The sequence below is a fragment of the Jaculus jaculus genome, chromosome 16, assembly GCF_020740685.1.
Source record: "Jaculus jaculus isolate mJacJac1 chromosome 16, mJacJac1.mat.Y.cur, whole genome shotgun sequence".
Taxonomy (NCBI): domain Eukaryota; kingdom Metazoa; phylum Chordata; class Mammalia; order Rodentia; family Dipodidae; genus Jaculus; species Jaculus jaculus.
This window is the reverse complement of record NC_059117.1, coordinates 19,886,675-19,909,468: the sequence shown is the minus strand read 5'-3', so window position 1 is coordinate 19,909,468 and position 22,794 is coordinate 19,886,675. Positions and strand designations below refer to the sequence as shown.

At 48.7% G+C, this 22,794-nt stretch overlaps 1 protein-coding gene across 1 annotated transcript in view; it reads right to left on the bottom strand.

Annotated features, from left to right (window-relative positions):
- Cdhr3 (cadherin related family member 3) overlaps window positions 1–22,794 on the bottom strand; it is a 113,667-nt gene that overhangs the window by 21,514 nt on the left and 69,359 nt on the right. Inside the window, exons 5-11 of the mRNA XM_045135640.1 lie at window positions 20,406–20,500; window positions 19,596–19,700; window positions 17,309–17,457; window positions 12,662–12,851; window positions 3,972–4,143; window positions 1,674–1,776; window positions 825–923 (exon numbers count right to left, since the gene is read on the bottom strand). Coding sequence (XP_044991575.1) covers window positions 825–923; window positions 1,674–1,776; window positions 3,972–4,143; window positions 12,662–12,851; window positions 17,309–17,457; window positions 19,596–19,700; window positions 20,406–20,500 — 913 coding nt within the window. The remainder of the gene's footprint in view (window positions 1–824; window positions 924–1,673; window positions 1,777–3,971; window positions 4,144–12,661; window positions 12,852–17,308; window positions 17,458–19,595; window positions 19,701–20,405; window positions 20,501–22,794) is intronic.

Genomic DNA, 22,794 nt, shown 5'->3' with positions numbered 1-22,794 from the left:
GAATCCTTTGTTTAAATTTTTTTTTAATTTATTTGTAAGCAAGGGTGGGGGAATAGCCACACCAGGGTCTCTTACCATGGCAAACCAACTCCAGATGCACATGTCACTTTGTGCATCTGTCTTTACGTGAGTACTGGGGAATCTGAACCCAGGCCTTCAGACTCTGCAAACAAGAGCCTTGAACCACTGAGCCATCTCTCCAGCCTGAGAATCTTTTCTTTATTTTCTTTTTATTAATTTTTTGTTTCTTTTTATTTATTTGAGAGCAACAGACAGAAAGAAAAGGAGGGAGATAGAGAGAGAGAGAATGGGCGCACAGGGCCTCCAGCCACTGCAAACGAACTCCAGATGTGTGCGCCCCCTTGTGCATCTGGTTAACGTGGGTCCTGGCGAATCCAGCCTCGAACCAGGGTCCTTAGGCTTCACAGGCAAGCGCTTAACTGCTAAGCCATTTCTCCAGCCCTTTTCTTTCTTTTATTTTTTAAAAAGTATTTTATTTATTTCTTTATTTGATAGTGATAAAGGGGGAGAGAGAGAGAGAGAGGATGGGAGTGCCAGGGCCTCCAGTCACCACAAATGATCTCCAGACACATGCTCCACCTTATACATCTGGCTTATGTGGGTACCCGGAAATCGAATCTGGGTCCTTAGGCTTCACAGGCAAGCACCTTAACCTCTAAGCCATCTCTCCAGCCCCAACAGACAGTTTTGAGCCTTTGTGAAATCCCAGTGGGAGCTCCAGGAGGAACTACCCCTCTGCAAAGAGAGAGCATCTGGGAACCATCTGGCAAGTGTCCATGGTTTGGCTCTTGGCTCCTACCTACCTGGACTCACTTCTGACACATTAAACACATAGGAAGGTCTATCAAAGACGAGAGGAAATTCATTTTCCGGGATTGTCAGGATAGTCACGTAGACGTTGTCTAAAAATGAAAGAAGAGGCCAGCTGAAACCGCAGTCCTTACTCATCATTTGTTTAATGAAAAGCAGCTTCTGAGAGCGCAGGCTTTGGGATACAGGAGAAGACCTTTCTAGAAGCTTAGCTGCTGGCCTCTGATAAACATGTTCAAGTCACCGTGGGGCCTCGAGGAGACAGTGTAAGCCAAGCCTTGCAAGGCTAGGTGAGTGCAGTAAGATGCAGTAGAATAGAGGACAACGTGGAATGGGGCAGTGCGGACCGGGCAGCTACAGAATGGGAGAATGGCGACAGTCTAGAATGCAGGTGCCCTGTGGAATGGGGAACACGTCTAGGCATGTGCAAAACTACCAAGGCGTACAATTGTATGATTCTGTCAGGGTAACTACAAGCTGTTTGGTCTGCTTTGAGGAAAGAAATCTCAGGTGTGGGAGCCGCAGCTAGGGACTTAAAGCAGCACCAAGACGATTAAAATCCTTGCATGCCGAGCCCAAGAGTTTGAACTTGAACTTGACAACTGCAGGACATACTTGAGGAAGTGACACGGGGAACTGCAATGGGAAGCCACATTGGAGCTGAAGGCAGAGGAACCCCTCAGACACCCAAGTGTTAGGATTCGGCCAAGACAGAGGAAGTGTGTGTCAGAGCCCTGTTCGTGGGACGGGGAAACCCTGTCCACTACCTAGGACTGCCTAGCACAGTTCAGTCATTGATGCGCAAGCAAGACTCCACATGACATAAGTCAAAGGATACTTGCTTTTGTAGTAAGGAGGGGCAGCGTCTTGCACCTGGATTACCACAGTGTATTTATTGCCGGCTGCTAGATTACTTGGATTTTCATAATCTAGATCACCGATCAACTAGGTCAAAACAGAGACATTAGATTATGCAGGATTAAAAAAAAATTCCTATTATTGAACTGACAATGAGGTTTTCATAGTTAGTGGATATGTAAATTGCCACAATCTCTTTTTAATATTTATTTATTTTTTATTTATTTATTTGAGAGAGTGAGGCAGATAAAGAGAGAGAATGGGCACACCAGTGCCTCTAGCCACTGCAAATGAACTCCAGATGCATGTGTTACCTCGTGCATCTGGCCCTACGTGGGTCCTGGGGAATGGAACCTGGGTCCTTTGGCTTTGCAGGCAGATACCTTAACTGCTAAGCCATCTCTCCAGGCCCCATCCACAATCCTTTTGAAAAGCATTTTTTTTAAATTTTTTTATCTTTTTAAAATTATTTATTTATTTATTTGAGAGCGATAGACACAGAGAGAAAGACAGATAGAGGGAGAGAGAGAGAATGGGCGCGCCAGGGCTTCCAGCCTCTGCAAACGAACTCCAGACGCGTGCGCCCCCTTGTGCATCTGGCTAACGTGGGTCCTGGGGAACCGAGCCTCGAACCGGGGTCCTTAGGCTTCACAGGCAAGCGCTTAACCGCTACGCCATCTCTCCAGCCCTTAAAAAGCATTTTTCCTGCATCTGAGGAGCTTTTCTTTTTGAGGCAAACCTAGAAGACTGGCTTTTTGTGTGTTAGAGAGAGGGAGAGAATTGGTGTGGAAGGGCCTCCAGCTTCTATAAGTGAACTCCAGACGTGTGTGCCACCTTGTGCGCACGTGCAGCCTTGCACGCCTGCGTCACCTTGTGCGTCTGGCTTACGTGGGATCTGAAGAGTAAAACATAGGCTTCACAAGCAAGTTCCTTAAACACTAAGCCATCTCTCCAGCCCAATCTGAGGAGCTTTGAGATATCATGACCATATCTTTTGGGCATGACTGGAGAACTTATTCAGAAGAATCTAACAAAGAACCTATGTACAGAGATCTCCCCTTAGCACTACAGCCCAACAAGCCAGTCTCACGGTTTCAGATTAGCACAATATTGAACCTTTTATGCAAGAATATGTACTTATGTACTTACGGATATATGTACAGATACATAACACACATGCATAGGAAAGACAAAAAAGAAATGAATCAAAATAACGACATTGTTCATTTCTGCGTGGTAAAGCTTTACTGTGCTTTCTATATTATCTTTAGTAGATATGAATTAATTTACCAAACAGTGAAAAATAGGAATAAGGGGCTGGAGAGATGGCTTAGCAGTTAAGGCGCTTGCCTGGGAAGCCTAAGGATCGATGTTGGACCCTCCAGATCCCACTTAAGCCAGACGCACAAAGGTGAGGCAAGTGCAAGGTTTCACATGCCCACTAGGTGGCGCAAGCGTCTGGAGTTCGATTGCAGTGGCCGAGGCCCTGGCACCCTAATTCTCTCTCTCTCTCTAAAATAAAAATAAAAATAATAAAATAAAATAGAAATTACTGTTATGTGACTCTAAGATTCTTGGGGATGAAGAGGGTGTGGATGAAAGGTGGGTCAAGAGGTGGGCTGAGGGGAAGGATAGTGGCCAACTTCCTCTCTTTCTCCAGATCTTCCCTCTGCTGCAAACTCCCCCAAGACCCACCCACGTATTTCTGCCCTTCCTTTTCGCCCTCCTTCCCACAAACCCGTCAGTAAGCCAAGGCCGCACGGGGCTTGCTGAGCCCTAACCTTTCCAGCTCTCTCTTGCCCTCTACCCGTGCTCTCTACACCCTCCCCGTCTTGCCCTGTTTGGGATCTCTGGAGGTGTGTGATGTGAATCCGTCACCACACACTCATGCTCGTCTGAGAAGCAAGCGCTCCAATGATCAACAATAATGATAATAATGATGATGATGATGATGATGATGCCTGTGCTCAGAGGGCGCTAATGCATCTATGACTGCGCACTAAACAGTCGCGCCAGTGCGAGCCGGGGTGGGCATCCTAGGCCTGGGCATCCGCAGGGCAGCTATGTGTAAGGGGCGAGGCGGGAGCCTGGGTGAAATCAAAGTGGACCGGAGCGCAGAGCCGCTGTCAAGTCTCGTTTTTGTTAAGTTCCCAGAGCCCGGGCGGCCTTACAAACGTCTCCCTGTGGGGCAGCCAAAGCACTGCCGTGGTGGACCAGCGTCCCCCGCCCCACCCCCACCCAGCCAGGTGCCCTTTTAATGATGCAATGACCATAAAGCTGACCACGACGCTCCCGGAGCCAGCTGGAAGCTGTAAAACTCGGCGGCTGCTCCCCACTGCAGATGGCGGGGAGAAGTGGAGTCTGTTGTTCGGGGCTTCGCTGTCACCATCGAAGCAGAACTTGTTCAGGTCCAGGAGCAAAGTCCCGTTGGCTGCTCTTTCACTCACCATAATGCTGGCCAAAAAAAAAGAAAAGGACACAACTCAAATATTTTTCCTCCAACAAATGGCCACCGAGGCCTCCTTCCCTAAATCCTGTGCTAGATGCTTCCTCTTCCTTTTCCATTTGAAGGAAGTCCTTGGTCAAAGGTACCCTCCTCGCTGGTCTCCTCTTCTGTCCGGATCTCCTCTGTATTATTTTTTTTATTAAATATATACTTTTATTAATATATAATATCTAAGATAAACTCATATATATATAGAGAGAGAGGGGGGGGGGATGGACACACCATGTGTTACTGGTACCATCATTTCCCTTCTCCCTGCCTCCATTTCCCTTGAGGTCCCTCCTCGTGGGATTGCTGGTACTCCCCATGGGGTTGTGAGTGAGAACAGCAGTCAGTCATGGGGGAGGGGAGGTGGTGGGCAATGCCCCTGGATATGCCCTCCCCATCTATGGCTCTTACATTCTTTCTGTGCCCTGTGCGGCAAAATTCCCTGACACAGCAGCCAGAGGCGTTTTGTTGAAATGCTGACAGATCATGTCAGTCAGCCTGTGCTTCCGAGTCCCGAATGGCTCTTCGTTTTCTGACTCTGGACTACAGGACCCCCCCCATCGAGGGTTCCCCTCCCCGATCTCATCACACCCTAGCTCCTCCACATTCATGCGGTCACTGCTAGCGACAGCCAGCAGGCTCTGACCCCAGGGTCACTGCACTTGCTGTGGAGTGTACCTCTCCCAAATCTCCATGTGTTTTAGGTACCAAGTGACAAGTGGCCTTCCCTAAAGGCCCATATATAAACGACTTGGTCCCCCAGAAAGGTACTATTTGCAAGTGAGAGGAAGCCAGGCCACTGGGGGCAGGCTACAGTCCCCCGGCCATGGTGCCATGGTTGTGGGCTGAAACCTCCAAAGCTGGGAGAGCAAATAACCTTTGCTGGGGTGTAACGAATGCGTTCCCTCCTTCACTCCCTTGAGCTTGCTAACCCAGTGGTTACCTTTTTGGTGAGGCTACCCCAGGCGAAATAACAACGGTCGCTGCCCACTGCTGTGTTTTCCTCTTTATTTATAGCCCAGCACGTATCAACATCCAACAGATTACCTAATTACTTGCCCAAGCTGCTTACATTCTACTCCTGCCTAGAATGCAAGCTCCATGAGGGCAAGGGTCACTGTCTGCTTGGCTCTTCGCAGTCCATCAGTGTTTGTTGAAGGAATGAATGAATAATTGGCAGCATATGAGAGCGCAGTTATGAAGAATGACATAAGAGAAGTATAAGAGAAATCATGCCCACAGGAGCTTATAATCTAGTTACATGAGATCCTTGTAGTCCTGCATCCCTCATATTTTGTCTGAGCGGCTTCAGTGTCAGAGGAGGGTCTCCCGGGACATTAGTATCATTCATTCAAAAGCACTTTATTGGTCTGGAGAGATGGCTTAGCGGTTAAGCGCTTACCTGTGAAGCCTAAGGACACTGGTTTGAGGCTCTATTCCTCCCCAGGACCCACGTTAGCCAGATGCACAAGGGGGCGTCTGAAGTTCATTTGCAGTGGCTGGAGGCCCTGGCACGCCCATTCTCCCCCCCCCCCCACCGGTCTGTCACTCTCAAATAAATAAATAAAGACACTTTAGTAAGGATTGAATTTGATGGACCCGACTTGGAACAAGAAACTGAAGAATGCTACCTTCTGGAGGCTTCAGTTCATCGAGGGCTATTATTATGTGTCTAGGTCTCACCTTGTCCATCTGCAAAGTGGGCACAAGTCACATCAGCTCTTGCTGCATAACACACAAGCCACAAACTTGGTGACTGGATGCAACGAGCATTTATTGTTCCTTGGTAACCTGTGGGCTATCTGGCACTTTGTATCTGGCAGCTCTTTTGGTTCTGGGAGGATGTGGCTGGCCTCTGTGGTCACTGGCAGCTGGGCTGTGGCTGTAGATCTAGGGTGACCCCGCTCACAGACAGGTGCTGGGGAGGTGATTAGTCTCTGCTTCCATCTCATCTTCAGCAGGAGGTGTGGGGGGGGCGCTGGCCCAGGATCCTCACATGGAGATCCCGGGGGTTCCAAAAGCAACAAGGTAGGGCAACAGTCTCCATTGGGTCACGTTTGCAAATGTCCCAGTGGCCAAAGCAATTCACATAGTCAAGGTCAGATCCAAGTAGAAAGACAGACTCTCTTGATGGGAGAAATTGCAAAATCACATTGCAAAGGGATATCACACAGTCAGGTTGGAATCATTTTTTTTTTCTTCTTGCTGCTACTGGTGTGTGTGTACATGTATGGTGTGTGTGTGTGTACATGTGTGGTGTGTGTGTGGCTACGAATCTCCCCCAGGTCTATTGCACTGCATACTAGGCAAGCCCTTTGCTGCATTTGCAGTTTTGGCACATTCCTTGTTTTTCTGACACTTGGTCTTTTTCCCACAAAAGATGCTAGTTGGAAAGCTCCTCCCTCATTCATCAGTCCCTGCCTCAAAGTGAAAGTGCCGTTCCCCGCATTTGACCGTGGGCCACTCCCCATGTCAAGGTGAGCCTGGAGGCTTCCGGTGTCAGCCAACTTTCCCTGCCTCCTGCTCTCCCGCAGCTGGCAAAACCTTCTGGCCAAATGCCGGGAGACTGACAAGGGAGCGGGGGCCATCTCAGAGCCGCCCCCACCCACCCACCACCCACCACCCACCACCCACCACCCACCTGGGAAAGCCGGGGGCCTTCAGTGCAGGCAGGTGGGAGAACGGAGGGACTTGCCTCCTCCAGGGGGCGCTGTTCCACTCACCCACAGCCCTTGGCTTCTAACTACTCTATTTTTATTTTTATTTTTATTTATTTGAGAGAGAGAAAAAAGGCTGGGGGGGAGTGGGGGTCAAAGAATGGGCGCTCCAGGGCCTCCAGCCACTGCAAATGAACTCCAGAGGCGTGGGCCACCATGTGCATCTGGTTTACATGGGTCCTGGGGAATTGAACCCAGCTCCTTAGGCTTCACAGGAAAGCGCCTCAACCACTAAGCCATCTCTCCAGAACTCCCCCCACCCTGCCCCCATAGCTACTCTTCATGGATGCTGGAGTCCAGACTATTTACTGTACAGCCTGCTCACAGAAACTTCAAAAATTCCCAAAAGTCCAGCATAAACGTTAGAGGCTGTGGAAGCGCCATTTCTGTTGTCATACAGTTTTGTTTTGCTTCCCTGCTTGATTTTTTTTCCACAGTTGGGATGGAGAGGTCAGGGGTCTTCTCACCACCACAGGTCCAGAATGTTCAGCAGCGCGTGCACCCCATGCACACAGGCTGAGCGCTCAGAGTGAAGATTTCCACTTCAGGAAGGCGCTCTTCCACGGCCCTGCTGGGAGTCACCCTCGCTGGAAAAGCCTGAAAGCTCAACTTGAGCGTTGCTTAAAATTAGCTTCAGTAATAAATACAATTAGGACAGTTACTGACTTAGCGCTTGGCCTTCAGGGCTAATTTGGAGAGCAGATCAAGAGCAGGAAGGCCTCTGTGTGGGCTGGCCTGGAAGAGTCCAGGGCATCCGAAATGTGGTTTCTCCAGCTGATATGGAACGCGGCTTGCAAATTGTCCTTCCACCACCCCAGGGGACTCTGGAGCACAGAGGAAGCCAGACTACACAATGAACAGAGACTCACCAAAAAAGAGAAAAGAGACAAAAAGCTTGAGACAGTCTTTTCCCCTCAGGACAGGGGAACAAAGAGCCAGAGAGCTTGGATCTAAGAACAGGCCAAAAAGAGAGGAATTTCCAACAATGCACCGGTGCTTACCCAAGAGAGCTGGCGTACATGTAGATTTCCAAGGAAAATGACGCTGCAAATCTCCATCCTGTCTCTAGGGCCCAGACTTCTCCTAACAGAAGGTGAACTCAACTTATGCCTCTAATGGTATGGAAGTCACCTTCCTAACCGTTAGATCACAGACGACAGATGCTCTTGCTGTAAGAGGGCACATGCTGCCCAGGGCCCGAGGCTCAGTGGGCAAGCCCAGCCCCTTTGCTGTCTAAGCAAAGGCAACCTTGAATTATAACACTACTGCCTTATCTAGTGCCTACCTGGCTTTTGGCACCGCAGTGTTTGCTAAGCCTGCCTTCAGAGGTTGCAGAACCTTCCTCTCCACCCCCAGAAACATAGGAGTACAGAATTCTTTTTTTCTAGATCTGAAATCTCTTCTCTCTCTCCCTCTCTCTCATTCCTTCTCTCCCTCCTTCTTCCTTCCTCTCCCTTCCCCCACCTCTCTTCCCTTCCCCCTCTCCCTTCAGGCCCCAATCATGTTGTTTGTGGCACAACGCTGATAATTCTAATAAGGCTCCAGTCTGAAGGGCAATTCACCTCGGCACCTTCCATTCAAACCCACTTTTTTTTTTCTCTCCCCTACCACTGCCCCCCCCTTTCCTCCTCCTCTAAGAGAATGCAAATGGGCAGGAATACTTAGGCTGGGAGGGGACCCTGCCAATGGTCTGGGCCTGTGACTGAGTTGCCCAGCATGTCAGCAGGCGACAAAGATAATTCCAGGATCTTTAGTAAAGAGAAGATTACAGAGGGCCGCTTGGGAGTTGTGAGACTTTCAAGGAAGGGTACAAGTCTTCAGGGTTAATAACAGTGGAACATTAGTACTACCCAGAGACCCAAAGGAGGCGGCGGAGAAAGAACTTCCTGAAACTGGAACCCAGAGACAGGGAGCCGGGTGCAGAGGGCTGCTGGATAGAGACTATCCCTTCAGAGAGTCCAGGGGTACAGCCAGCTAACAGGATCGGCTAGGGGATAAATACCCTGGCTTCTCTCTCCCTCCCTCCCCCCCCCCCTTTTAACCCCAGGCCCCTCCACTGGCCAGCAGAAGTCATGTACCTTCTCGCTGCTGTCCCAACAAAGTAAGTGCCTGACAAAAATGAGTTTCAGGGTGGAAGGGTTTGTTTCAGCTTACAGTTCCAGATTATGGTTTACCACGGCAGGGGAGGTGTGGCCACGGGAGTTGGTCACATTATTTAGTGGAGCAGCGAGGAAGCAGGGTAGAAGGATGAACTTTAGTGATCAGCTAGCTTCCTCCTCTTTGTTCAGTCCAGGACCCCAGCCCCACAGTCACAGTTACAGTGGGTCTTCCCACCTTAGTCAACCTAACCAAGAGACTCCCTCACAGACAGGCGCAGAGGCTAACATCATCCAGTAAAAGCTCACAGGTGATGAACGACTCCAGGCCCCGTGAAGTTGGCCATCAATATAAACCTAAACTGAAAAGCAAAAGAAGGTGTTGTTATTGAAGGTGGTCTCGGGAGTGTCTCACGACACGATGTCCAGATTCTTTGTGTCTCCAACAATGACTTGAGCAAAACATAAAGCAGTGCTGGTGAAAGTATAGATTTATTAAAAGTGAGTAAAATCTAGAATACACTCCACAGGAAGGAAGTGGGCTAGAGCAAGCATGCAGCTCCACAGTCCCCTCATCTCTCTCTCCCTCTCTCTCTCTCTCCCTCTCCTGAGGCTTTTTTGTTTGTTTGTTTGTTTGTTTGGTTGGTTGGTTGGTTGGTTGGTTGGTTGGTTGGTTTTTCAAGGTGGGATCTCACTCCAGCCCAGACTGACTTGGAATTTACTACGTCGTATCAGGGAGGCCTCGAACGCACTGCAATCCTCCTACCTCTGCCTCCCAAGTGTTGGGATTAAAGGCGTGTTCCACTATGCCTGTCTCTTGTTTGTTTGTTTGTTTTGGTTTTCCAACATAGGGTTTCACCCTAGCCCAGACTGACCTGGAATTTACTATGTAGTCTCAGGGTGGCCTCAAACTCACTGCAATCCTCCTACCTCTGCCTCCCAAGTGCTGGGGTTAAAGGTGTGCGCTACCACACCCAGCTCTTTTTTTTGGGTTATTCAAGGTAGGGTCTCACTCTAACCCAGACTGACCTGAAATATACTATGTAGTCTCAGGGTGGACATGAACCCACAGTGACCCTCTGCCTCCTGAGTGCTGGGATTAAAAGCATGTGCCAGGATGTCCAGGAAAGAGAAAGAGAGAGGGAGAGAGAGAGAGAGAGAGAGAGAGAGAGAGAGAGAGAGCGCATGAGTGGACCAAAGCCTCTAGGGGCTGCAAACAAACTCCGGATGCAGGCACCATTTTGTGCATCTGGCTTCACGTGGGTACTGGGGAATTGAACTTGGGTCATCAGCCTTTGCAGGCAAGCACTTTAATCACTAAGCCATCTCTCCAGCCCTCTCCTGCGGCTTTTAACCAAAGGTCAGGGAGGAGCTCTCTGAAGGGATGGGCCCTTCTTTGGCTGAGACAGGTGACTGGTTTTCTTTGTTTTCTGGAGGGAATTTGTACAATCCTTAGAGAGGTCAGGGGCAGTCCAAGTGATGGCCTCCCTTGGTTGTCAGACCCACAGTTAATCACACTCATGTGTCTGACCCTGCCTGCCTGCCCCGCCGGCGGTGGGGACCTGTACAGGTCAGCCTCCTGCAGTATAGGTCAGGATGGACAGCGGGTTTGATGGGCATATCACGGACATATACAGAACGTACGCAAAGCCACACCGATCATGTCAGTGGGAAGACATCCACAGAGGCAGCAAAGAGACTTCCATAGCTATGGCTCACCTCAGTCTTTGTCTAGGGACCTTTGTCTTGTGCTCAGACGTGCTATGTATTGAGTCTGTGTCCAAAGTCACCCGGATCAAACTTTCAAAACCAGCTAAAGATATTTCCATAACTGAGAGCTGCCCTGGAAGCCTTACTCCAGACATGGGGCTCTCTGTCTGTAAGAGTCGTTGATGAGAGCCCCCCCCCCCCGCAAAGTGTCCTCTTCAAACTTCACAAACAAACAAAACAGAGCTCGATGACTGTCAAGGAAACCACAGAGCTGAAGCTAATGCGGAAAAATTCCTAATCTTGTGGTTTTTATTACTTTTTAAAAATTTACTTATTTTTTTATTTTAGAGAGACAAAGAGAGAGAGAGAATTGGCACACTAGTGGCCTCAGCCACTATAATCAAACTCTAGACACTTGCACCTCCTAGTGGGCATGTGTGACCTTGTGCTTGCCTCACCTTTGTACATCTGGCTTATGTGGGATCTGGAGAGTAGAACATAGGTCCTTAGGCTGCTCAGCAAGTGCCTTAATCACTAAGCCGTCTCTCTGGCCCTCTTGTGGCTTTAAAAAAATATATTTACTTATTTATTTATTTGAGCGAGGGAGAGAGAAAGAGAAAAGCATAGGCAGATGCAATAGAGAGAGAATGGGCCTGCCAGGGCCTCCAGCTACTGCCAATGAACTCCAGACACATGTGTCACCTTGTGCACCTGGCTTTACGTGGGTCCTGGGGAATCAAACCTGAGTCCTTGGGCTTTGTCGGCAAGTGCCTTAACCACTAAGCCATATTTCCAACCCTCTTGTGGCTTTTGACAAAACAAATGCAAAAGGGCATACTTAGGGATTAGGAAGATGGTCAGTAGTTAAAAATGCTTGTTTGCAAAGCCTGCCGGCCTTTGTTCAATTCCCAAGCCACTCACATATGCTGGACACAAAAATGTAACGCAAAGGAAAACTGGCTATAACACCCATAAGCCCACCCCCAACAATACACTGCCTCCTGGCGGTGATAATTCCCAAATCTCCATCAGCTGGGAAACTAGCATTCAGAACACATAAGTTTATGGGGGACACCTGAATCAACCACCACACTATGCCTTTAAAATTTGTTTTAAATTATTTATTTATTGCACATGTGTGATGGGGGTTATGCCAGGGTCTCTTGTCCCTACAAACAAACACCAGATGCATGCATTACATTGTATCCGAGTGTTTCCTTTTGTTTATATGCAACTAAGTCAGGTAATGTAAATTAGATGCTTGGTTTTGTTTATTCATATTACTCCTAGTAGGTTTCTTGGGGAGCTCCTAGTTACTAATCCTAAATCCCAAGCATCTGTTACAACTGCTAACAAGCAGCACCATCTTGCCACAGGTGGTAATAAATAAAGGAAAGGGACAGTCCAGAGAGAACTTGCAAGTCCTGTGGTGCTTCTCACCGACAGAGCGCACGAAAAATTCATAACAAAACCTGGAGAGTAAAACCTGGAGAACGGAACGAAGAGGGAGGAAAAAGAAAAGAGGTCAGAGAGGTGTCGATGAAAGGAGAACTATCAACAAACGGGCAGTTCAGGGCTGGAGAGATGGCTTAGCAGTTAAGGCGCTTGCCTGCAAAGTCTAAGGACCCATGTTCGACTCTCCAGATCCCACATAAACCAGATGCACAAGGAGATGCAAGTGTGCAAGGTCACACGTGTGCATTAGGTGACACATGCATCTGGAGTTCGATTGCACTGGCTAGATGCCCTGGCATGCCAATTCTCTCTCTCTCTGCCCCTTCTCTCATATATATATATATATATATATATATATTTTAATTGGGCAGTTCAAATCTACTTGTTATAATGAGTCATTTCCCCAAATATCCATATTTCTTAATCTCCGGACAAAACTATAGCAGTCACCAAGACACCAAGGGTCACCTAAGAGGAAACAGGTTTCACAACATGGCTACCTGAAGGTGAGCTTCCTGCATGTAGCAGGGTGGTCATTGATGTCTTCCACAGTGAAGGTTATCTGCATACGGTTCTCATGACCCCCAGAGGGTTTGTCCTTCACCAGAACTTCCAGAGAGATCGTGGGATTCTGCCGTAGCTCGCCCGCATCTCGGTCTAGCCTCTGGGCCACTTGGATCGCCCCGGTCACTAAAAAGGCAAGGATTAGAACGTGACTGTTGGCAGACAAGAGAGTCACGTTAAAGGGAAATTTGGAGAACGTGGGACAAGGCCATTCTAACACCAGGACCAGCACACGTGGAGCATATCCTCGATACAAATATCTTTCGTTGGCAGACTCATGTGAGTTCCTGTATTTGACATGAGCAATTTTTTTTTTCAAATAATTTCTACTGTTTTTTTTTGTAATATTTATTTATTTATTTGAGAGCGACCGACACAGAGAGAAAGACAGATAGAGGGAGAGAGAGAGAATGGGCGCGCCAGGGCTTCCAGCCTCTGCAAACGAACTCCAGACGCGTGCGCTCCCGTGTGCATCTGGCTAACGTGGGACCTGGGGAACCGAGCCTCGAACCGGGGTCCGTAGGCTTCACAGGCAAGCGCTTAACCGCTAAGCCATCTCTCCAGCCCGACATGAGCAATTTTTAACCTGAGAATTACCTCAACTTTAGGATGGAGTCCTGGCTATAGTCTTGTCCAAAGTTGACAGAATTGGTAATTAGCTCTCTCTAATGACCCACTGTTGGAGGTCCTCTCGTTGGAGATCTCACTGCTGAGAGACACACTTGAGAGAAGTGGGGTTAAGATGGAGCTGCAGGTCCAAGGGCAGGACACCAGCTGCCAAGGCCCCTGGTGCAGTTCTGGCTCATAACCCCCTATGCCCTGGTTAATGGGCTTTTTCTGGTATCATGCCTCTCTATTTGTTTCTCACACTTAGTTTGGTCGTATTCATTTCTGTTATTTGGAACCAGGATCTTAGTTAAAATGCTCAAAAAGCTGGGCATGGTGGTGCACGCCTTTAATCCCAGCACTCGGGAGGCAGAGGTAGGAGGATCGCCATGAGTTCGAGGCCACCCTGAGACTCCATAGTGAACTCCAGGTCAGCCTGAGCTAGAGTGAGACCGTACCTCAGAAAAAAAGAAAAGAAAGAAAAGAAATGCTTAGAAAAGCAAAACAAGGCCTGGGAATGTAGCTAAGAGACAGTGTTTGCCTAGCCTGTACAAGGCCCCGGGTTCAATCTCCAGCACTACAAAAACGAAAAGTAGAAAGACAATGAACAGAAGCTGGGGAGATGGCTCAGTGGTTAAAAGCACTTGCTTACAAAACCTGCCAGCCCTGGTTCAATTCCCAAGCCACCCACATAAGCCACACACCAAAGTGGTACAAGTGTCTGGTGTTGGTTTGCAGTGGCAAGAGACCCTGGTGTGCACACAACACATACACGTGAGTAAATCTTTTTTTTTTTTTAAGGAACAATAAAACAAAACTGAAGAAACTCCAAATGCATCTGTTAAAAATTCAATTTTGCAGGCTGGAGAAGTGGCTTAGCAGTTAAGGCATTTGCCTGCAAAGCCTAAGGACCCAGGTTCGATTCCCCAGAACCCACGTAAGCCAGATGCACAAGGGGGCACATGCATCTGGAGTTTGTTTGCAGTAGCTGGAGGCCCTGGTGCACCCATTCTCTCTCTCTCTCTCTCTCTCTCTCTCTCTGTCTCTCTCTCCCTATCTCTCTCAAATAAATAAAATTTTTAAAGTCAATTCTGCAACACTAGAGCAAATAAATTCTCAACCAGCATTGTCCATCCCCACACTATTAGCTGAGTGAGTATACTTTGCCCTGAAGCTTGGGGGCCCCATAGCACACGGTCTTTCTGGGCTTGTTTCTGGGCTGGCCTGCACAAAATCATTATGCAGAGTGAAGTCCTCTGGGGCGATGTGACCTGGATCTACAGAGGTTGGACAGTGTAGCAATGGCTCACAGGGCAGGCTCTGCGAGTCAGCCGGCCCAGATTGGTATCTCCGTTTCACAACCTGAGCTGTCGGGACCATGACAAGTCACAGAACCTGTACAGTTTTCTCCCTAGCCTTCAGTTTCCTCTTATGCTCACTGTGGGTTTTATTAATTCGTTGTGCTGTGTCGAGTTCTGGGGATGGAATTCATGTGGACCCACTCAGCACAATGCCTGAGGTAGGTACAAAGTCTCTAATACTTTCCAAAGGCGAGAAATCGCTTTCTGTGAGTTGAGATACTCAAATGAGGAAATAACTGCTAACAATCCAGCAGACTGATCTAGAGAGGCACTGTCAGGCCTAAAACACACAGCAGAGCTGGAGAGATGGCTTAGCAGTTAAGGTGCTTGCCTGCAAAGGGTAAGGATGGGTGTTCTAATCTCCAGTTCCCTAGTAAGCCGGACGTAGTGAGGCAAGCATGCAATGTCACACATGCGCCACAAGGGGGCGCACCCATCTGGGGTTCGTTCTCAGTGGCTTAAAGGCCCTCTTGTGCCCATTCATACACTCTGTCTCATTCTCTCTGTCTAAAAAATAAAAAGCTGGTGGGATGGCTTAGTGGTTAAGATGTTTGCCTGCAAAGCCAAAGGACCCCAGCTTGACTCTCCAGGACCCACATAAAGCCAGATGCATAAGGGGGCACGTGCGTCTGGAGTTTGCAGTGGCTGCAGGCCCTGGTGCATCCATTTCTCTCTCTCTGTCTCTCTCTCTCCCTCTTTCTTCCTCTCACATAAATAAATAAATAAAATATATTTAAAAAAAAGAAAAAAATTCTTTAAGACACACAATAGACATCTAGTACTTGATATCAAACAAACAAAATAATGTAAAACAACTCAATTGCTTTTGAATATTTTTTCTTTTTCTTTTTTTCTTTTTCTTTTTCTTTTTTTTTTTTTTTTTTTTTGAGGTAGGATCTCACTCTGGCCCAGGCTGACTTGGAATTAACTATGTAGTCTCAGAGTAGCCTTGAACTCACAGCAATCCTCCTACCTCTGCGTCCTGAGTGCTGGGATTAAAGGCATGCGCCACCACGCCTGGCTCACTTTTGAATATTGATTATAGGTTGAAATGATATTTTGTACCTTAAGATGAATTTCACTTTGTTTTTGAAAGGTGACTATTGGAGACACTGAAATTACACATTTGCCTTCATTCTAGTTGAATACTTAGACTCTCTCTTCCATACCCCTGCTTGTGTGAGGAAAGGGCAGTAGCCCATGGATTCCCATGGGCCCACCTTCCTCAGGGGTGACCTGGCCCAGGTCACACCACCTCACACCACAGTGCTCTGCCAGATGCCCTTGTCACCAGGCATGAGACCTTCACCCCAGAGATGACACAGGCCCAGAGGCCCCAGGCTCTGCTCAGTTCCGTCCAGTGTGGCACCACGCAGCGACACACCCTTTTCACTTCTCATTGAACTTGGCACAAAAAAATGTAGCTGATAAGCCGGGCGTGGTGGTGTATGCCTGTGACCGCAGTACCCATGAGGCTGAGGCAGGAGGATTGGCGTGAGCTCAGGGCCAACCTGGGCTACATCGTGAGTCCCACACTAACCAGGGCTATATAGCAAGACAAAAAAGTTTTCCCTCCATCACTGAGTCTTCATTTCTAAAAGCACCTATGTCACATAACAATGCAAATTATGCCCTTTTCTTTTTATATATATTTTATTTATTTATTATTATTTTGGTTTTTAATTTTTTTTTTTATTTATTTGCGAGCAGAGAGAGAAGAGAGACAGATAGAGAAAGGGCACGCCATGGCTTCTAGCCACTGCAAACGAACTCCAAACACATGTGCCCCCTGTGCATCTGGCTTATGTGAGCCCTGGGTAACCAAACCTGGGTTCTTTGGCTTCTCAGGCAAACGCCTCAACTGCTAAGCCATCTCTCCAGCCCAAGTTATACCTTTTCTTATCTGCCTATTATACACAGAGATGTAGATATCCTATACCTTTTATTTATAGAACTCTCAACTGTGATCCTAATGATAAGTGTGACCAAAATAAAATAAAACTTTCCACCCCTTTAAAGGTGAAGGGTGACCTACCTATCCACCCTTGGTCTCTACCAATGGATACCAGCTGCTTTTTTTGTTTGTTTGTTTGTTTTGTTTTAGTTTTTCGAGGTAGGGTCTCACTATAGCCCTGGCTGACCTGGAATTCACTATGGAGTCTCAGGGTGTCCTTGAACTCATGGCCATCCTCTGCCTCTCAAGGGCTGGGATTAAAGGCGTGCACCGCCATGCCCGGCTCTGCTTTTTTTAAAATAGTGTTTTGTTTATATATTTTTATTTATTTATTTGAGAGCGACAGACAGAGAGAGAAAAAGGGAGAGAGAGAGAGAGAGAATGGGCACGCCAGGGTCTCCAGCCACTGCAAATGAACTCCAGACGCGTGCATCCCCTTGTGCATCTGGCTAACGTGGGTCCTGGGGAATCGAGCCTCGAACCAGGGTCCTTCGGCTTCACAGGCAAGCGCTTAACCGCTGAGCCATCTCTCCAGCCCTGCCAGCTGCTTTTAATACATCTATTTCCTGGCAGTGAAGGATGAGCCTAGACAGAAAAGAGGACCCCCAAGCCAGAAGTTCTGGACCAGCGGATGCTCCTAGGGGTTGCAGTCTGTGACTCACGCGGGTCTATCACAAAGTAGCTGTTAATGGTGGTGATGCTGTAGAGGAGGTGGCCGGGGAAGCCTGCATCGTCCGGGTCCTCTGCGGTGATGTTGGCCACTATGGTTCCTGGACGCAGCTCCTCTGGGATGAAAAACGCTCTCCTTGGGCTGGAACAGAGATACAGCAGGCACAGCTCGTTTGCAGGGGCAGGGGAGGGTGCAGTCTGAGCAGCGAGTATTTTGGTGAGCGCTAAATATAGCGCCAAGCTGCCTAAGTCCATCAACACGCCTGGAGAGGGAACACAGCAGCTGAAAAGACGGCTGGGGGATGGCTGGCTTTTGTAGTTCCAAAGATCAAGTCCTTGTGGATGCAAAGAAAGTGCCGGAGCTGTGACTGCAGGAATTTACACAGGCCCCAGGCTCTGACTCAGCATGCATGCCAGATGCCATTTCCTATCAGCGGTGCCATTAACGTCCTTGTGTTTTGCTCCCCGCCCCCCTGCTACCCCCCACCCCCGCCCCAGGTAGGGTCTCACTCTAGCTCAGGCTGACCTGGAACTCACTCTGTGTAGTCCCAGGCTGGCCTCAAATCCACAGCAACACGCCTACTTCTGCCTCCTGAGTGCTGTGATGAAAGGCGTGCACCGCTACTGTGGGCATAACATCCTTTAACATAAAGATAATTGATCTGGGCTGGAGAGGTGGCTTAGCGGTTAGGGCATTTTGCCTGCGAAGCCTAAGGCCCCAGGTTCGACTCCCTAGTACCCATGTAAGGCAGATGGACAGGGTGGCACATGCATCTGGAGTTCGTTTGCAGTGGTTAGAGGCCCTGGTGCATCCATTCTCTCTCTCTCTCTCTCTGTCTCTCAAATAAATAAATTCATTAATTAAATTAAAGAATTGTTTTTTTAAAAATAGTTTTTGTTCATTTTTATTTACTTAATTTGAGAGTGACAGAGAGAGAGGGAGAGAGAGAGAGAATGGGCGTGCCAGGGCTTCCAGCCACTGCAAATGAACTCCGGATGCGTGCGCCCCCTGGTGCATCTGGCTAACGTGGGTTCTGGGGAATCAAGCCTCGAACCGGGGTCTTTAGGCTTCACAGGCAAGCACTTAACTGCTAAACCATCTCTCCAGCCCAATAATTGTTTTTTTTTAAAGAGATCACTGATCTGCCCCATTCACTTCTCACCAATTATTTGTGCAAAAGGTACCTGGATTCTTTGAAAACACCGTCTGGACCAACTACCCAGCACCGCAGGCTTCATCTCTCACGCCTAACTCCCACCCCACAGTGCTGCCGGAAGCCAGGAATTGTCTACTCCAGCTCCTCCACCCTTTGCTCATTCCTCCTTGTCCTGTCTGTCCTTCCCCGGGGACCCAGCATTTCCACACGGAGCCTGCTGCACCCCTTTCCACACTGCACTCATTGAGCGCTCTGGACTGATATGGAGAGTCTTCCTGGCGGGTGGCAAGGCCAGCGTTGAGCTCCAAAGGTCACTGTGTACAAGAGAACCTTGGGTCCCCAACTTTAGCCTCCTGTGGAAAAGACCACTAAGAACTCAGACGGACTATAAGGCCTAACGGTGCCACTAAAGTCAGTGGAATGGTTCTGAATGCACCAGGGGACATTTGTTCTTTACAATAGCTCTTCAGGAAGCCCCTTTTTTCCGGCCTGAAGAGATGGCTCAGCTGGTAAGTGTGGTTAAGTGTGATTCCTACACAAGCATGACGGCCTAAGCGGCCCTTCATTTTCTCCGTCTCTCTGTCTCTCTCAAATAATAATTTTAAAAATTAGACATGAACCTAGGGTTTGGGGTTCAAGGGCTTTCCTGAACCCCTAACACCCCATTAACACCCTCCCTACCTTATGCATAGTCCCATGGCGTGTTTGAATGTAGAGGAACCAGAGGCACGGGGAGAAAAGAGGGAACATGGAAGTTGAAGAGTGCATAGAAAGGGCTGGAGAGATGGCTCAGCAGTTAAGACGTTTGCCTGCAAAGCCAAAGGACCATGGTTCGATTCCCCAGGACCCACATAAGCCAGCTGCACAAGGGGGGGTGCATGCATCTGGAGTTCATTTGCAGTGGCTGGAGGCCCTGGCGCACCCATTCTCTCTCTCTCTCTCTCTCTCTCTCTCTCTCTAATAAATAAAATGTATTAAAAGAAGGAAAGAAAAATGCATAGAAAGCACATTGAAGATCTCGTACTTCAGCCTCGTTTGGGGCAGAACAGAGAACATTCTCCGTCTTTTCACAGTGTGTCTGAGGAGGTTACAACTCAGGGGCCTCGTGTGCCCTCGGGCCTACCTGGTAAAGCGCGGGCTCTCGTCGTTGATGTTCACAATGGTCACCTGGAGAACCGCAGAGGCGTCAAGGCCCTCACTGTCCCTCACTCCCACGACAAGATGGAAACTGTCGGGGAAACATTCCAAGTGGGAGAATGAAGCTTTCCCGACGGGACCACAATAGGTAGGATGCCCGAGAAAGAACAGGGCAGAGGGAAGAGGCAAGAGCAGGCTTCCTTCCCGCCCACCATCTTCAGCGGTCAGAGGCGAGTGGCTACCAACCTCCCCCGGTTCTAAAGCCCCCCCATTTCTCAGTCAGCGGTTGTGCCTCACAACTCAGCTACAACCTCCCAGGCAGGGTGTCCACTCAAGCTAGCAAGGTGACATCCTGGTCACTCGCAAGTGCCCAGCCCACTCTCAAGGAAATGAAGGTCCTGCTTCATTTGTTGGCTGTGCTGGGAATGGAACCCGCGACCTCCCGGACGCCAGGCAAGCGCTCTGCCACTGAGCCACACACCTCCCGATCTAATAACTTCCCTAGCTCTGTCACGTGGGTGAAAAGGCCCAGGCCCTCTCTCATCTGTCTCACTCAGGTCTTGGGTTTCCATCCCCAAGCCCACCCTCTCCCCAGTGGGGCTGCCTCCCCCAAGCCCTGGGGCTGTGAGTGGTCATGACTCTGGAACCTTCTCCGGCGCTGCCGCAAACGGGCCTTCTGTGCCCACTTTATGCCAAGCCAGCAGGTGGCTCAGGCCCCAGTGCCCTCCACTTGCTGCCTTGTGTTTTCCTTGCCCCTCATTTAAACCGTCCCCGAGGGGAGAAAGTCCAAGGCTACCTTTTGTGTCCTGCTTCAAAGTCCAGTTCGGTTGTGGAGAACAGGGTGCCGTTAGCTGACATCCTAAAGTTCTTCGAGGGAGAAAGCAGGAAGTACTGAAAGCAAGGGGCACAGAATTGGCAGAGTGCCCAGGCCTTATTCCCCGGGTGGGTCTGCTCAGGGCCCTGCTTACCCCCTTGGATCCACGCTGCATTTGTGATGAACCAGGCAGGGGTCCATATATAGGTGGTGCTGAGACTTCGGGGCTGCTGAGACTAAAATGCCTCTAGATCCACCAGGCTGGGCCTCTGCCGTACCCCGAGGCCCCGCTGCAAGCACTGAAGGGCGTCAGAGAGCTCCTACCTGGGGCTCACCTGTTTGCTCCAGCCTTCCTTTCCCTGCCAGTGGAATCTCGCTTCGCTTCACACAGCTTCTGGGTCTGACTTTGTTATGTCTTGGCTTTAACTGGCACTATTAGGACCACGTTAGGACCATGCCAATACGAGTGAGGACTTATCTTTACCCTCAAAAGAGCTCACAATTCCAGGTACAAAATGTACCCAGGCATCATTCATAGAAGGGGACAGGGAAGAAGAAATGGAAGAAGGAAGGGCTTTGAGTCCAGGTTGTAACCTGGGTTAGAGATATGCTATTCTTTTTTTAATTTTTTTTTTTTTTTTAAATTGAGAGAGAGAGAATGGTCATGCCAGGGTCCCTAGCCACTGCAAACAAACTCCAGATGCGTGCACCACCTTGTGCATCTGACTTACATGAGGAATCGAACCTGGGTCCTTAGGCTTCCCGGGCAAGTGTCTTAACTTCTAAGCCATCTCTGCAGCCTGAGATACGCTATTCTTAAATTTTATCCCAGGTATGTGGCCACTGATAAGATCCTCCTATGTCTTTGGGTAGTTGAGGGTTTTTGTAGTCCTTGGACCCCAGTTCCCAGGCCACCTCTTGAAGATTTACTGCCTGGTACCCCAGGGTCTGATAGAAGCACAGAGAGATCTCATATATACAGTTCGCTAAGAGCCACCCCTTGGTGGGGCGGGGCACAGCTGTGCTACACATGCGACATGCGTGGTCATTGAGCTGGACCCTTGCTGTGACAGAAGGGCCAAATCTATGCTCTGATCCTCACACCAGGTCCCTTCCTTGCCTCTCACTTAGAGACCGTGCCACCAATTGCTCTTTTCCCCTGCGACACTAGGAAAAATGAAATAAGACTGTGCGCTGCAAAATACGAAGGGCAGCGGGAAGACTTGAGACTTACATGTTTACATCTGTTTGTTCCAAACGGCTCCGAGGTTGGAAGGTTTCATTATTTCCTGCTCAGATGAGGGATACCCTATCCTCTAGGCCTTAGATCTCTGAGTCAGATAATCAGTGGAGGTTTTGAAACCACAGCTATCGCCCTGAAGTCTAGAATCAAAGACATACCATAACAAGGTTTCCAGCCCAGCGACTTGCTGTGTGATTGCTGTGGCGTTTAAGTACCAGGAGAGAGAGAACAGAAAATAGATGAAAGGTCTCCTTTGGGGCTAATATAAAGTCTTTAAACCAGTTTTTAAAAGTATTTACTCTCTATTTGTTGTTTAATGATCTTTTTCTCGTTGTAAATGAGCATATATTTTACACAAAAATTTGGAAAGACCGAAAAGTATTAAAAAGATGCCAAATGAAAGTCACCTGTGAAATTGCATCATTTTGATGAATTGCCTCCTGTTCGTTTCTAGGCAAACGTATACCTTCCAAAATCTTGAGACAGTGCTCTAATCAAAATGCTAATATGGCTGTTCTCATGGGCATCTTGAACATTTCCTCATATCCTTAAATCTTACTGTGCAACCTAGTTAATGGTGGCACAGCATTTTAAATATGAAGTTTATTCAAGGAAGTCCCTTTTGCTGATCACTTACGTATTTTCTGCCGTTTTACTGAGGAAATATTTACACAGTGCCAAGGAACACCTTCCTTTCAGCCCTCTGTTCCCAGTTAGAAAAGCACCAACACATGGTGTTTGAAGGCTGGGGAGATAGCTCAGTGGTTAAAGGCACTTGCTGGCAAAGCCTGACTACCCAGTTTCAATTCCCCAGTACCCCACAAAGCCAGACACACTGTTTGCAGTTCAGGAGGCCCTGGAGTACCCATAACTCCCTCCTTCCTTCCCTCCCTCTTTTCCTTCTTCCTCATCTTCTTCTCAACTCCTCCTTTTCTCTCTCTCAAAGAAATAAATAAATATGCCTTTTAAAATTGGTTTGGAGGCTGGAGAGATGGCTTAGCAGTTAAGGTGCTTGCTACGAAGCCTAAGAACCCATGTTCCATCCCTCTCCAGATCCCACGTTAGCCAGACACACAAAGGTGAGGCAAGTGCAAGGTCACACATGCCCACTAGATGGTGCAAGGGTCT